The sequence below is a fragment of the Takifugu rubripes genome, chromosome 20 (genome assembly GCF_901000725.2).
Source record: "Takifugu rubripes chromosome 20, fTakRub1.2, whole genome shotgun sequence".
NCBI classification, from domain to species: domain Eukaryota; kingdom Metazoa; phylum Chordata; class Actinopteri; order Tetraodontiformes; family Tetraodontidae; genus Takifugu; species Takifugu rubripes.
Genome location: NC_042304.1, coordinates 1,131,846 through 1,148,389, shown reverse-complemented (window position 1 = coordinate 1,148,389; position 16,544 = coordinate 1,131,846). Strand labels below are relative to the sequence as shown.

The window sequence follows — 16,544 nt, the reverse complement described above, 5'->3', positions numbered from 1 at the left end:
GGGCTTTTGCTTTTAGTGTATGATTTAGAGTGGTCGTTTAATCATTTTTTTCTGTCTTTTGTTTAGTAAACTTAGGTTATTTTGGTGATATATTTAGGTTAACATTTTCTGTAATACGTTGCTAATTTTAGTTTTTGTGTTATCTTGGTTCTATTGGATTTTTTCAACTGCTGAGTCCCCATGGTCGTGGTGCTGGTGTTCTGAGTGGTGATTCCTCTCCTTGGTGTGCTGTGATCCTGGGGTTGGGTTTTCTTTATTTTTTGAAAATCACTTGATTATTTTGTGTGGGTCGCATGGAGTCCACTTTTTCCGATTTGGAACTTTCCACGTTCTCTCACATCTCTTCCCAGGTCACCACACTCCCCCCTTTTGGAGGAATGATCTGCACTCCGCACATCTTATCACCAGGTGTTGCAGTTAATAGTTAAATAAAATATTGTTATCACTGTCAGCTGTTGTTCGTCTGCTTACGGGTCCTGCCTGAATCACATCCTAACAGTTGATTTTGCTTTTTATTGGCATATACCATAATAAATTGGATAATTTCTTTTGGAAATGCATCTCTCGCCTTTCCTTAGTGGAATGAACCTCTGGGCCCTTTAGATAAGGTGCTCTTATGTATTGGGTTCCTTGGCGAGACCCCCACTCAATGTGGGATTGTCAGGATAGGTGATTAAACAACTAAGTGTGTCACAGTCATGTAAAGGGGCCTTGGAAGTGGAGCGGTCTATTGGTAAAATATGGTGCTTTTAGTATCACACTCAGTTCACTGAAATCAAATACACAACTCAAACACAGATGAAAACAAAGCGTGTATGCTGACACTGGAACAAGTCAGATTACCAAGACATAAAACTGGGGCTTAAAGACAAGGCAGGGGTGGAGACAATGAGACACAGGTGCAGTTAATCAGGGGTCAGATACCAGATGGCTCAGGTAAATCAGGGACGCTCTTGTGAGCCTATGGTCAACAATGTTCCTCGAAGAGACTTACAATTTCTCTTCTGGCACAGTACACTTCCAATTCACCAAATTTTGATGTAACTAACTACATCATTGTACTGCTGTTTCTTGACAGTATACACAGCCCCCCCCCCCCCCCCCCCCCCAGCAACAATGTGCAGTGGTAGAGTTTTGAAGGCAGGAACCAGATTTCTCTCCAGAACAGGTTTGATGCAGGTCACATGAAAATTAGACTGGAGTCTCATAGTTTTAGGATTAAATTAGATAATAAGATTAAATCTCACAAATAAAGAGTTTTTACATTTGGACACAGGAAATGTGCCAATGAAGTCAGGGGCGAAATTATCAGGTACTCCAGGTAAATTAAGATCTCTGGTGGAGAGCCAAACCTACTGTCCCCTGGCATGAAGGGGCAGTCACCTGTCAGTGGTCCACAGGCTTCTTGAACTGTGATAACTTCTTAAGAGGAGTCTAGCAGGACTACTACCAGTGGCGATGACACAGACCAATGTCAGGGCGGACGGTACTCCTACCTCTGCCAGGTCAGGAAACAGGGGACCCATAAACACCTTGAAAAGGAGACAGAGCAGTGGACAAACTGCGATGACGCTTACTTTAAACTGCAGGCCATTGAATGTGCGGCTGAAAATGGCAATCGAGCAATCTTAGTGTTTTCGCTTTATGAGGAGGCGGCATCTCTCCATACGCGCAAGGACAACTGTTGCGCAGCGGCTGCCCGCGGATTACCAGGAGAGGGTGGCCATCTTCCGCACCTACTGCCGCAATAAGATAACCGCGCCCAGCCACATCACCAGAATGGATGAGATTCCTCTGACTTTTAACATCCCTTTGACCCACAAAGTGGAGAAAAAGGGACCGGCACGGTGGCGATACGCACAACGGGGCACGAGAAGTCGTCATTCACCGTGGTTCTCGGCTGCCACGGAAACGGACAGAGCGCTGGATGATGGAAGGTGAACACTCCTTCACAAAGACTATGAGGCAGCGGCGGGCAAGTTATGCCACCATATGCGGGTGGATTGTAGACGCATGGGCTTTGATACCGTCTTCATGTATTGTAAGAGCTTTCACAAAATCAACGCTAAACCGGAACCGGTCGGTGAGTCCGATTCAGATGATTAAGAAGAGGAATTCGGGATGTTGGACATTGAAATAGCGCAGCTGTTTAATTCAGATACAGAAGATGAAAACTTTGATGGTTTTTGTGGCGAAAGAATGAATATTTTGTTCAATAAATGTGTCGAAACTCACTGTTTTACTTCCGTTGTCATTTTTTACTGTATGTTTCAGCATGCGCCTAATAATACGGTGCACCTTATTTATGTTTTAAATACAGAAATAGCACCCATAACTGAGACTGCGCCTTTTAATACAGTGCGCCTTGTGGTTGTGAAAATACGGTAATCGCTGGCCAGATTGGGGAGGGGACCATGAAATGGAATTTGATTGTGGAATGTAAATTGTATACAAAAGGAGGAAATTGAAATGGTATTCTATTGTGAAATGTAAATTGAGAACAAAAGGAAGGGTGTGATGGAGACTGGGAGAGCAGACGGAATCCATTTGGTTCCTCATTCATTTACATGGAAACAAAGGTTGAAGGAAGACCAGCGTCAAAGGACTGAGGGGGGGACATCCTCAGGCATTCAACTTCTTGTGCCAGCCGGAACACCCGCTGTGAAGGCACCAAACTCCTGAGGTGCATACAGTGCACACCTACTGTGTTGGCGTCCTGTGTCCTGTGTACGCAGCAAACACATGCTGTGAAGACGTCTGCACCTCAGGGGCGGGCCTTCAACTATATAAGATCAGAACTGTATACATTGAGCAGAGATCTCTCCGCATGCTTCGGTGTGTGTATTCTGACCGACTGACTGGATTAAAACCATCTCCTACGCAGTAACTTAGATTAATAGTTTTTCTTCTCCAAACGGCTAAAAATTCCACGACAAACTTGGTGTCAGAAGTGGGATCCTGGGTACGTCCGTCGGGACCCGACTGAGGGGCTGGCCACCTGAATCCACCAAAGGCGATTCATCCTCAAACCCCGCAATCTTACGGAGGAGGACCCAGTCGGTCCCGATCGACGGTCACAGGATTCCTCGAATTCCACGGCTGAATTTAAATTGGTAAGATGTATTTATCCTAATATTTGGAACGAATTACTGCGTAGGATAGACGCTAACCTTACTCTGCTAACCGGCGAGCGCCGCTAAACAGCTTAAATAAATACGAAAATCCTGTGAGCCCTTTGAGACGAGATCAGGTTACAAATATAAGTAAACATCAAATGAAGTCCTGTGAATTTATTAGAAATAAGATCAGGTTACAAAATTAAGCCCTGTGAATTTATTAGAAATAAGATCAGGTTACGAAATTAAGTCCTGTGAGATCATTGAGGCAAGACCAGGTAATAGTGTAAATCCTGTGAGCCAGAAAAGAGGCAAGACCAGGTATCAAAGAGTAAATCCTGTGAGCAAGAAAAAAAAAAAAAAAAAAGGCAAGACCAGGTATCAAAACGTAAATCCTGTGAGCAAGAAAAGGCAAGACCAGGTTGTTAAAGGGAAGCCCTGTGAATTTTTTTTTAAAAATAAAAAAAATAAGATCAGGTTGCAATAAAACAGGATCAGGTTACCATGGGAACCTTGCAGAGTAAGGTAAGAGTCGAACGTGGTGCTGGAGACCGACTGTCTCCAGTAATGGACATAATGACTAAGAAGTACGGGCCGGAAAGTTGTGCATATGTCGGGTTGTGGTGTGAACAGTATGGGTTTTCAGAGGGAGGATCGTTAAGTGCGCGACAATTGTCCACCCTGAGGGACAATTGTCGTAAAAGAAAAAGAATGAAATGACGAGCAGAAAGAAACTATCAGCAAAGAATTACACGTGATGATAGATGAAATGTTGGGAAACAGAATGTGATAACCGTGAGAGAAAGCAATGTCAGAAAGCAATGACGCAATTGAAAGTAGGGACAGTTAAGGTAGCCAAGCCCGAGCAGAAACCTCCCCCTTCCCCCTCTTCTCCCCCCTCTTCTCCCCCTTTTTTCCGTCTCTGACAGCTGGAAATCCGACGCCGGGCCATCCGCCTCTCTTGAAACTACCTACCCGCCGCCTTATCAACCCGGAACCACGGCAACAATTGGACTGACTAGAAAGAGAGGTGGAGCCGGCTGAGGAGCATCCAACCACGATTCAGGCACAGTATCACACCACACCACCACGGGAGCATCCACACGCAAACGTGATTAACCTCACCACTGATACTATGTACTGGGATCCCACGCGCTGCGCTGCGTCTGTCAACTTGTCTGTTTGTGTGTCTGTCAACTGTTGATGTTCAAATGCTGCAATGTATTGAATCCAGCCACCCTCCTCCCCACCCCGGAGGAGGGCAACCCTCTTGATTGCGTGACGGAACTCTCGGTGTCTTGTTCCCCACGTCCTGACCTCATGGATCAACCTCTTATCAATCCTGATCTTGTTCTTTTTGTCGATGGGTCAGCATCCCGGGATCTGGACACGGGCCGGTGCAAAGCCGGTTACGCAGTCTGTGACTCCCGCGGCACTGTTGAATCTGCATCATTACCATCCAACTACTCAGCTCAAGCCGCTGAATTGGTGGCCCTTACCAGAGCTTGCCACCTTGCAGCCAACCAGTCAGTTACCATCTTCACTGAGTCTAGGTACGCCTTTGGTGTAGTTCATGACTTTGGAGCATTGTGGAAGCACAGGGGCCTCCTCAAGTCTGACGGCACTCCCATCTTGAATCATCGGCTGGTGGCGGCTCTTTTGGACGCTGTCCTTCTCCCCTCACAGGTCGCAATCTGTAAATGCACCGCTTACACTAATCTCTCTGACCCTATATCTGCAGGTAACGCTCGTGCAGATGAAGCAGCAAAAACAGCTGCTGCCCTGCCAAGCACACCGTCCACTCTCTGTGCGGTAACGGTTCCCTCCTCTCTGTCTGCCATCCAGTCACTTGCCACACAGAAGGATAAGCAGCTCTGGCGCCAGGTGGGGGCAGTCCATACTCAACACCGCTGGATGGGCCCTAATGGCAAACCATGCTTGCCCTCGGCTCTTGTCCATCACTACGCCAAGTTGACTCATGGACTCGACCATGCGTCAAAAGGGGGGATGCTAGAAATTATGTCAGAGCATTGGTTCACAAAGGGTTCACCCCAGTGGCTGAGAAATTTTGTAAAGCCTGCGTAGTATGTGCTACACACAACCCCGGAAGACCAACATCAAATTCAGCACAAGCAGCTCATCCTCCACCAACCCGACCGTTTGAGCATGTGATGATGGACTTTATAGAGTTACACCCAGCAGAAGGTAAAAAATTCTGTCTGGTTTTTGTAGATATGTGGTCCAAATGGGTAGAAGCAATCCCAACATCCAGAGCAGATGCAAACTCAGTAGCAAGAGCACTGCTGGCAGAAATAATTCCTAGGTGGGGAATCCCTGCAAAACTCTCGAGCGACAACGGGGCACACTTCGTAAACGAGGCCCTAACGCAAATCTCAGTTTATCTTGGAATAAATATCAAAAGACACTGTGCCTATCATCCCCAAAGTGGTGGAGCTGTGGAAAGAGAAAACGGATCCCTGAAGGCAAAAATGGCAAAGTGCTGCGAAGAGACGGGCCTCCCATGGCCTAAGGTTTTACCCCTGGCATTAATGTATATGAGAATGCGCAAGAGAGGAAGAGCTAACCTGAGTCCCTTTGAAATTCTCTTTGCAGGAATCCCAAACGTAGGCATCACCCCTCCACAGGCGACCCTCCCAGACACGACACTATGCGAGAGCTCTGTACTAACCTATTGTAGAAATCTTCACTAAGTCTAGAAATCCGGACACGAGTGAGAGCAGCACTGCCGTCTCCAGCGGACCAACAGCTCCATCCGTTACATCCAGGGGACTACGTGGTGATCAAGGACTTCCGGAGGACCAGGTGGAACCAGAAAAGGTGGCAAGGCCCATTCCAAATCCTGCTGGTGACTCAGACCGCGGTGAAAGTAGCCGAGAGAGCAACGTGGAACCACGCGTCCCACTGCAAGAAGGTGCCAGAGCCGAAGGAGCCGGTCAGTAGGGAGTGAAACTAGCGTCCCTGCTGCTCCAAGTGGCGTGCCTAACGAAAGAACAAGATGAGCCTCCAAGGAAAACCTTTGTATCCCAGGCGACGGACCGACCTGATCCTGAGGAAATTCCTGTGTATTCTGGGTGTGATATCAATCACAGCAGCATTACCCATCGTCTCCCCAATGCCACACGAGAAACCGGACCTAACAACACATCCCACAGCAGAATGGCCTCTCAGGGAAAGACGTCAGGCGCCCACAACCTCTCCCTCGTCTAGGTGTGCCTCTGGTACCGCCCATTTATTCATCCCTCAGGTATGCCTCCTGCCTAATACCTGGGCCAGAGTCATCGTCCCGCTGTCCAGCATTTCCAACCTTGAGAACACAGCTGCAGGGTATGCCGGGAATCAATGGTACATGACCAATGATCAGCTAGATACCGGATGGCACACCCTAGTGGCAGACCCACCGGGCCAGGACTGGTCATCATATACGACAACAAACTCTGCCCGCCGACAGCGCCCTCTACTGACACTCACCTCGACGAGCAACAAGCTTACCCTGACAGTAAATCTCACAAAAGGAAGCCTCCTTGATGATCCTGACGGAAGCGGCTGCTGGTTATTCCTGATGTGGGCATGGAAGGATGGAACTGATCCTAGTTTCCTGTTGCAGCTCTGTGTGGATCGTCCCAATGGCACCCCGATAGACCCCATGCCTGCTGTCCTCTCACCTAAAGCCACTTCCTCGGGAATCAAGCTAGTCCTAGAACCCACGGTGGATGATTATTTCGAAATCATGACTGGTATTTCGGGATCCACAAATAACTGGTTACTGTTAGCAGAACAGGCAGGGACGGCTGCAAGATCCGACTGCACTGTATGCTTGGGACCCCGTCCAGTGTTAAGAATAGTCCCTCCCCCTCCCAGTCTGAACGCAACATGTCTGACAGAACTCCTATCCAAATCAATCATGACTTCCTGCTCAGGCTGGGAAGAGCCCTTCCCAGTTGTAGAAAAGACGAGATCACCACCTATATTTAATGCTGACGTTGCACAAGGGAACTTCACATGCTTCAAGAATAATGCTCCAGGAACCACCCCACTAGGAAATGTAAACATCACATGGTGCCAGACGACCGTCAACTCACTGTTCGGACAATACAAGGTGGCCAGAGCTGACCTCTGGTGGTGGTGTGGAGGGAATGTCCTGCGAAGCATTCTGCCATCCAAATGGACAGGAATTTGTGCCCCTGTAAATCTTATCCTGCCTGCCATAATTGTTTCAGGATCGGTATCTCATACACTCTTCCCACAAACTTCAACCAGAATCCGTAGGTTCGCAGACAGCACGGGCCAAGATTCAACCTACATCGACGCTATAGGAATACCACGGGGAGTGCCCGACGAGTACAAAGTGGTGAATCAGATTGCAGCGGGCTTTGAGAGCACCATCTGCTGGTGGTGCACGATAAACAAAAATGTGGACAGAATCAACTATATCCATTACAATGTGCAGCGACTGGCAAATTACACCAGGGATGGACTCCAAGCAGTGCATGAGCAGCTGCGTGCAACTTCCATGATGGCATTCCAGAATAGGTTGGCGTTGGATATGCTCCTTGCCGAAAGAGGAGGAGTGTGCTCAATGTTTGGAACCGAGTGCTGTACATTCATCCCCAACAACACCGCCCCCATGGGAAAGCTAACACGGGCGGTGAATGAACTAAGGACTTTAAGTGACACAATGAAAGAACACTCGGGGGTTGACACCAGTATGTGGGACAAGTGGCTAAGTGTTTTTGGGAAATATCGGACACTCATAACATCAGTACTAACATCATTAACAGTGTTTACAGCAATTCTTGTGTTGTGTGGTTGTTGCTGTATACCATGTATCAGGGCTCTCTTGGTGAAGCTGATTAATAGAATGATGGGAGAAAGAGTGATGCATCTGACCTATGAAGTTTTAAGAACTAACGAAGAGGAAGCAGTTTCACCAGAGACACCTGTCGTCACTACAAACAGCTGGCTCAACATTGACTCCAGCGAAGATTCATCCGAATGTGAACTGGAAGAGGATTATAAAGATGAACTTAGTTACTGATGTATTTCAAGTTTACTGTCAAAATCAGGTTGATCCAAGTAGGATCAAAAGGGGGGAATTGAAATGGAATTTGATTGTGGAATGTAAATTGTATACAAAAGGAGGAAATTGAAATGGTATTCTATTGTGAAATGTAAATTGAGAACAAAAGGAAGGGTGTGATGGAGACTGGGAGAGCAGACGGAATCCATTTGGTTCCTCATTCATTTACATGGAAACAAAGGTTGAAGGAAGACCAGCGTCAAAGGACTGAGGGGGGGACATCCTCAGGCATTCAACTTCTTGTGCCAGCCGGAACACCCGCTGTGAAGGCACCAAACTCCTGAGGTGCATACAGTGCACACCTACTGTGTTGGCGTCCTGTGTCCTGTGTACGCAGCAAACACATGCTGTGAAGACGTCTGCACCTCAGGGGCGGGCCTTCAACTATATAAGATCAGAACTGTATACATTGAGCAGAGATCTCTCCGCATGCTTCGGTGTGTGTATCCTGACCGACTGACTGGATTAAAACCATCTCCTACGCAGTAACTTAGATTAATAGTTTTTCTTCTCCAAACGGCTAAAAATTCCACGACAACCAGAATTGCTACGGAGTCGTTTGCTCCAACTTGAATAATAACTTTTCACTTTTTCACCAGCAGCATTAAATTTGCTTCTGTCGTCCGCTCTGTTCCACAGAATGTACCTAACTATGGTCACAGGTATCGGCCTCACGTAACGCAAAACAGTCACCACTTACCAGAATCGGCAGCTCAGCAAGTGTGTCGCTGAGTGGAGAAAAATGGTTAGCCTCGGGAAGCGGTTTGTGGTGCACCATGGGCCTCCGGTTTGGGCTATGCTTCCTGAGAACCCTCACCCAGCTGCCCTGGCTAGCCAGCTACTTGGGTGCAGCTAGCTGCAGCTACACTGGCAGCTCCTTTGTCCTGGCTACCTGATGCAACTTCAGGTAACTCCAAACTGTGGAGTTGCACTCACCAACACTCACCTCCAGAGCCATAAATAAGCCCCACTACACCTATTACCATCGCTAAAAGAGGCAAAGTAAGAGTAACTAAATGTTTGAGCAGATACAGGATGAAACAGAAGGTGAGGCAATGCTAATGCTGATGCTCGCTGAAATATTGAGCAATCAGCAGATTAAAATATTTTAGCGACAAATATCCTGTGTATTTGTGCGATTTCAAGTTTAGTAGGTTATTAATTAAAACTGACATAACTGAGACTTGGTGAGTTTGAGTTGCGGTTCCACAGGTTGGAGTTAGCTGGAGTTGCGTCAGGTAGCCAGGAGAAGGTAGCTGCTGCGGAGCTGCCTAGCGTAGTTACAGCTAGCGGTCCCCCGGCAGCAGCCGAGCAGCCGGCTAGCCAGGGCGTGAAGCCGACTTCAGCGACCATAGTTAAGTGCATTCCGGAGGCCAGAGTGGGCGACATAGAAGCCAATCCAAAGCTGCTGGCGAGAAGTAAACGTAAATTCAGTAAAGTTATTATTCACGTCGGAGCAAATGACACCCGGCTTCGTCAGTCGAAGATCACCAAAATTAACATAGAGTCGGTCTGCAACTACGCAAAAACGATGTTGGACTCTGTAGCATTCTCTGGTCCCGTCCCCAATCTGGCCAGCGATGAAATGTTTAGTTGCATGTTGTCGCTTTGTCGCTGGCTGTCACGATGGTGCCCCAAAAACCAGGTGGCCTTTGTAGACAATTGGAGCACTTTTTGGGGGAAAACCTGGTCTGATCAGGAGAGACGGTGTCCATCCCACACGGGATGGTGCCCAATGTTCGCAATTGCGCACTGCTTGCACATACTCAGCGCACAAGAAAAACTATGCAGCGCACAAAATAAAATTCAATAGAAACGTATAAATTAATATCTAATTTTAGAACTCATATAATCTAGTTAATTAGACCAGAAATATTAATTTCTGTACCATTTCGCAACGTAACTCAATAAGCGACAGGTGTCCAGCCAATAATCCGATACAGTTCACTTACGCTACGCAGCCAATCATAGCATTGACAGTGTTTGCGTATGTGCCCTGCCTTTACTCGCCGTGCACGTTAGCTAGCTAACAACAGTGCAGCTGAGTTAAGAGACGCAAATGCTAATCCCTTATCATGGCGAAACGAACGGGCAGAGACACATCCACTCATCAAGCCAAAGTAAAAAAGAAATGCGGTTCTTTTAAGATGGAATGGCTGTCGGAGTATGTGCAAATAGAAGAACAAGCGGTGAAACTGAGTAACACTTCCTATGGTTAAAGCAGGACTCTCACATATAACATAGTACACATCTCATGAACAACAAGATTTTTGTCTTTTTCATTTTATGTGCTGCTGTCATTTGATTCTTTTAATAAGCCATGTAACTTGCTATGATCCAAGGTTTTGAACAAGCGTGACACTGGTGTGTGGCCACAGTGTACCCACCTGATGTTGCTCACAGTGGTCCTCAGTGTGCTTAGGGAGCTTGTGTGTCTGCTCAGACACATGGAAAATTAGAGGGAACATTGATGGTGCCTCTCTCATTTCTAATTTTATTAGACCCAAAGTGAGCTGACAATCCAGGGTCCAGACCAGGATGCAGAGTTGTAGTCTTACACACCTCTCTGCTGCTTCCATAGAACCCTCATCCACCAACAATAACATATTTAACAGTATAGAGGTAGTCTCTGTTCCACGGTTAAGGTAGAACATGTGTCAGTGTTCCCTCAGAACCCACTCCTGTCAGATCATTCATTGATCACTTTTACATTTATGATGAAGGATTCTTCTATGCTCAGAGCACAGTCTTACTATAGCAGATGTCTTTCAGATAATGCTCTAGCTAAGTTTAAGGAAGTGATCCCTGTGCTAATCCCAGGACCTCCGTGTGTTTCCCCAGGGATCAATCATTATAATCTTTGCACCCTGCCCTGCTGATGTTGACTCTATTGCTGAAGGTGAAGCAGCCTCACTGAGAATCACGCTTGATTCTGTTGCCCCCCTGAAAAAGAAAATAGTAAATCAGAGGAGGTGTGCCCCCTGGTATAATTCACATATCAGGACCCTCAAGCAGAAAGCGCGCAGATGAGAAAGGAAGTGGCATTTTTGTAAAATAGATAGCTATCATGTAGCCTGGAAAGACTGTCTAGTAATTTACAAAAAGGCCCTCCGTAAGGCTAGAACAGTTTATTTTTCTTCTTTAATTGAGGAAAACAAGAGCAACCCCAGGTTTCTTTTCAGCACTGTGGCCAAATTAACCAGGAGTCACAGTGTATCCCTTCTTCCCTTAGTGGTGAAGACTTCATGAGCTTCTTCACTGATAAAGTTCTAGCTATCAGAGAAAAAGCTAACCAGACCATCCCAACAACTGGAGCATCACCAGATGTGCTGACTGTGGGAACATACAGGTTCTCCAACGAGCCCTTAAACTCTTTCAGTCCTATATATTTTTCTGAGGTGTCATCGCTAATTCAGAAATCCAAGTCCACCACGTGTCTTTTAGATCCCATCCCAACACACCTGTTGAAGGATGTTTTACCAATGATAGGCAAATCTATCCTGGACCAGATCAATGGTTCTTTAGTGACAGATTATGTACCCCGGTCCTACAAGGTGGCAGTGATTAAACCGTTGCTTAAAAAAAACATCACTGGATCCTGATGTGTTAGCAAACTATAGGCCGATATCCAACCTTCCTTCTATCTCCAAAATTCTTGAGAAGGTGGTGGTGACTCAGTTACTGGAGCACCTGCAGAGAAACAGCCTGTTTGAGATGTTTCAGTCAGCCTTTAGAGCTCATCACAGTACAGAAACAGCACTTCTTAAAGTTACTAATGATCTTCTTATAGCTTCAGATCATGGACTGGTTTCTATGCTGAAACTCAGTGCTGCTTTTGATACAGTTGATCACAGCATCCTGTTACAGAGACTGGAACATGTGATTGGGATTAAAGGGACAGCACTAGACTGGTTTAGATTGTATTTATCTGATAGATACTAGTTTGCTCATGTCCATGGTGTTCCCTCTTTATACAGTAGGGTTAGCCATGGAGTTCCACAAGGTTCTGTACTTGGACCAATCCTTTTCACCTTGTACATGCTTCCCTTAGGGAACATTATTTGGCAGCATGGGAGAAATTTTCATTGTTAGGCTGATGACACTCAGCTTTATTTATCCATGAAACCAGAGGAGACAGAGAAGTTAGTGAAGCTTCAGACCTGTCTTGAAGACATAAAGTCCTGGATGTCAAATTTCCTCCTCCTTAACTCAGGAAAAACTGAGGTCATGGTGTTTGGTCCTGAACCTCTCAGGGATAGATTAGATCACATGATCACTCTCGATGGTATCTCATTAACATCTAGTCTCTCTGTGAGGAATCTTGGAGTAACTTTTGACCAAAATCTCTCCTTCAACTGACACAGTGAAACAGTCTCTAGAAGTGCCTTTTTTCATCTGAGAAACATCACAAAGATCAGGAAACTACTGAAGCGGCATGATGCTGAAAAATTAGTCCATGCATTTGTTACTTCCACGCTGGACTATTGTAATTCTTTATTATCAGGGTGTCCAAACAACTCTTTAAGAAGCCTCCAGTTGATCCAAAATGCTGCAGCCAGAGTTCTGACAGGTATTGACAAAATAGATCACATAACTCCTGTACTGGCGTCTCTTCGTTGGCTTCCCGTTAAATTTAGAATAACTTTTAAAACCCTTCTTCTGACCTACAAGGTCCTCAGAGGCCTAGCTCCATCCTACCTGGAGGAGCTAGTGACACCTTACCAGCTTCGCTCTCAGAATGCTGGTCTACTTGTGATTCCCAGAGTCTCTAGGAGTAGAATGGGGGGCCGAACACTTAGCTACCAGCCCCCCCTGCTATGGAACCAGCTGCCTGTCCAGGTACGGGAGGTACTCCATCTCTACTTTTAGGATCAGACTTGAGACCTACCTTTTTGAAAAAGCTTATTGTTACAAATTCTGTAGTTCCAGTTACTATCAAAGACAGACAAATGATCATACTTAGGGGGTTGTCTAATCATTAGGTTAACATCTTAGCTATGCTGTTGTAGGCCGAGGCTGCCGGGGCTCAGAAACATGATCACCTGACAGGCCTCTGTCACCCCACTGGGTCATGGTCTCCTCTCCTCTCCTCTCCTCTCCTCTCCTCTCCTCTCCTCTCCTCTCCTCTCCTCTCCTCTCCTCTCCTCTCCTCTCCTCTACCTGTCCTCCCCCCTCTCCTCTCTCTCTACCCAGCCAGCCATCAGCAGGAGGGTCCCCCTACATGAGCCTGGTTCTGCTCAAGGTTTCTTCCTGTCAAAGGGGAGTTTTTCCTTGCCACTTTGCTTGTCTGGGGTTAGGCTCTGGGATTCTGGAAAGCGCCTTGAAACAATAACTTTAAGTGAACCCCACACAGTGTGTGTGTTCACGTTCTCTCTATGGGACAGCGACTCAATAATGTACTGCACCCCCCCCCCCCCACACACACACATATACCCTATTTTCTGGACTATATGTCGCTCCCGAGTTTAAGTCGCACTAGCCAAAAAATGCATAATAAAGAAGAAAAATAGATATATAAGTCGCACTGGACTATAAGTCGCATTTTGGGGGAAAATTTATTTGATAAAATCCGAGACCAAGAACATACATTTCATCTTGAAAGGCAATTAGCATGGATTAGCAATAGGGTTACGGTATGCTCACGTAACAAATTCAGCTTCATGACCCACAACGAACTGAGTACGTGTTTGTTTTGTTAACGTAAAATATTAACGGTTATTCAGATAACTATAGTATAAAGAACATCCGAGCAAGTTTACCAAACAATCAAGTCTAACTCCATAGACGGAGCACCGCTTCTTCTTCTGCGTCGCGAAAGGAACTCGTTCCTCAGGTACACACGCCTAAAGCGCCATCTGGTGGTTGTCAGTGTGAAAATGACGAACATGTGAAATTCTGTAATCATGTATTTATTTAAGTCGCTCCGGAGTACAAGTCGCACCCCCTGACAAACTATGAAAAAAAGTGCGACTTATAGTCCGGAAAATACGGTATATATATATATATATATATATATATATATAAATCTCTTCCTCGCCCTCCTGGGCGGTGCCTCCTTCCTTCAGACTCGGGTCCTCTACCAGAGGCCTGGGAGTCTGAGGGTTCTGCGCAGGATTTTAGCTGTTTAGCTGCGCTCTTCTGGACAGAGATCTCTGGTGTGGTTCCTGGTATCTGTTGGAGCCATCTACTCAGGTTGGGTGTTACTGCCCCTAGTGTCCCGATCACCACTGGGACCACTGTTGCCTTCATCCCCCACATTCTCTCCATCTCCTCCTTCAGCCCTTGATACTTCTCCAGCTTCTCTTGTTCCTTTTTCCTGATGTTGCTCTCACTCGGGATTGCTACATCTATCACCACCACTGTCTTCCGGTGTTTATCCACCACCACTATGTCAGGCTGGTTGGCCACCACCATCTTGTCAGTCTGGATCTGGAAGTCCCACAGGATCCTGGCCTGCTTGTTCTCCACCACTTTCGGAGGTGTCTCCCACCTGGTCCCTGGGACCTCCAGCCCATACTCAGTGCAGGTGGTCCTGTATACAATGCCAGCCACCTGGTTATGCCGTTCCATGTATGCCTTGCCTGCCAGCATCTTGCACCCTGCTGTGATGTGCTGGACTGTCTCAGGGGCATCTCCACACAGTCTGCACCTGGGGTCTTGTCTGGTATGGTAGACCCTGGCCTCTATTGCTCTGGTGCTCACGGCCTGTTCTTGTGCAGCCACGAGTAGTGCCTCTGTGCTGTCTTTCAGTCCGGCCTTTGTCAGCCACTGGTATGTTTTCTCGATATCAGCCACTTCCTCAATTTGTCGGTGGTGCATTCCATGCATGGGCTTGTCCTTCCATGATAGCCCCTCAGGTTCCTCCTCCTTGGTGGGCTTTTGTTGCCTGAGGCATTCACTCAGCAGTGGGTCAGTGGGGGCCATCTTCTTGATGTATTCTTGGAGGCTTGTTGTTTCCTCCTGGACAGTAGTTTGAACACTTACTAGTCCTCGGTCCCCTTCCTTTCGCTTTGTGTACAGCCTCAGGACACTGGACTTAGGGTGAAACCCTTCGTGCATGGTGAGGACCTTCCTTGTCTTGATGTCAGTGGCTTGTATCTCTTCCAGTGGCCAGGGTATTATGCCAGCAGGGTATCTGATTACTGGCAGGGCGTAGGTGTTTATGGCCTGGATCTTGTGCTTACCATTCAGCTGACTTTTCAGGACCTGTCTTAACCTCTGCAGGTATTTGGCTGTGGCTGACCTCCTAGCTGCCTCCTCGTGGTTACCATTTGCCTGTGGGATCCCCAGGTATTTGTAACTGTCCTGCACATCTGTGATGTTCCCTTCAGGTAGTTCAACCCCGTCAGTTGCGATCACCTTTCCCCTTCTAGATATCATCCGCCCACATTTGTCTAGCCCGAATGACATCCCGATGTCTTTGCTGTAGATCCTAGTGAGGTGAATCAGGGAGTCGATGTCACGCTCGTTCTTGGCATACAGCTTGATGTCGTCCATGTAGAGGAGGTGGCTGACGGTTGTTCCACTTCGGAACTGGTACCCATAGCCACTCTTGGTGATGATCTGGCTGAGGGGGTTTAGGCCTATGCAGAACAGCAGGGGGGACAGAGCATCTCCTTGATATATGCCACATCCGATGCTCACCTGCGCGATTGGCTTTGAGTTGGCCTCCAGAGTCGTGTTCCACAGCTTCATGGAGTTCTGGATGAACTCTCTTAGTGTCCTGTTATACAGCTTTAGGCACTCTAGTATCCATGTGTGCGGCATTGAGTCATAGGCTTTCTTGTAATCAATCCAGGCAGTGCACAGGTTGGTGTGCCGCATCCTACAGTCCTGGGCGATTGCCCTGTCGACCAGTAGCTGGTGCTCTGCTCATGTATTGATCCATGTGCCTGCTGATCTTAGCCGCTATGATGCCTGATAGGAGCTTCCATGTGGTGCTGAGGCAGGTTATGGGCCGGTAGTTGGACGGTATTGTGCCCTTCTGGGGGTCCTTCATTATGAGGACTGTCCGGCCTTGGGTTAGCCACTCTGGGTGGTCCCCTGATGTTAGCAGCTGGTTCATTTGTGCTGCCAGGCGTTCATGGAGTGCAGTCAGCTTCTTAAGCCAGTAGGCGTGGATCTTATCGGGCCCTGGTGCTGTCCAGCTCTTCATTTTGGACACTCTTATATGGATGTCTGCTAAGGTGATGACTACTGGGTCTTGTTCTGGGAGTTGGCTGTGCTCAGCTTTTAGGTCTTGCAGCCATCGGGCAGTAGTGTTATGTGTTGCCTCTTTCTCCCAGATACTCTTCCATTATTGTTCCGTCTCAGCCCTGGGGGGGTATGTT

General features: G+C 47.2%; 1 protein-coding gene across 1 annotated transcript; it reads left to right on the top strand.

The window, feature by feature from the left end:
• The first annotated feature begins 3,882 nt into the window (after positions 1-3,882).
• Positions 3,883-6,620, top strand: LOC115247348 (uncharacterized). Its single transcript, XM_029828888.1, has 2 exons — positions 3,883-4,857; positions 5,834-6,620. The coding sequence occupies exons 1-2, from the start codon at positions 4,320-4,322 to the stop codon at positions 6,082-6,084; spliced, it is 789 nt and encodes a 262-aa protein (XP_029684748.1). The 5' UTR covers positions 3,883-4,319; the 3' UTR covers positions 6,085-6,620.
• Positions 6,621-16,544: the final 9,924 nt, after the last annotated feature.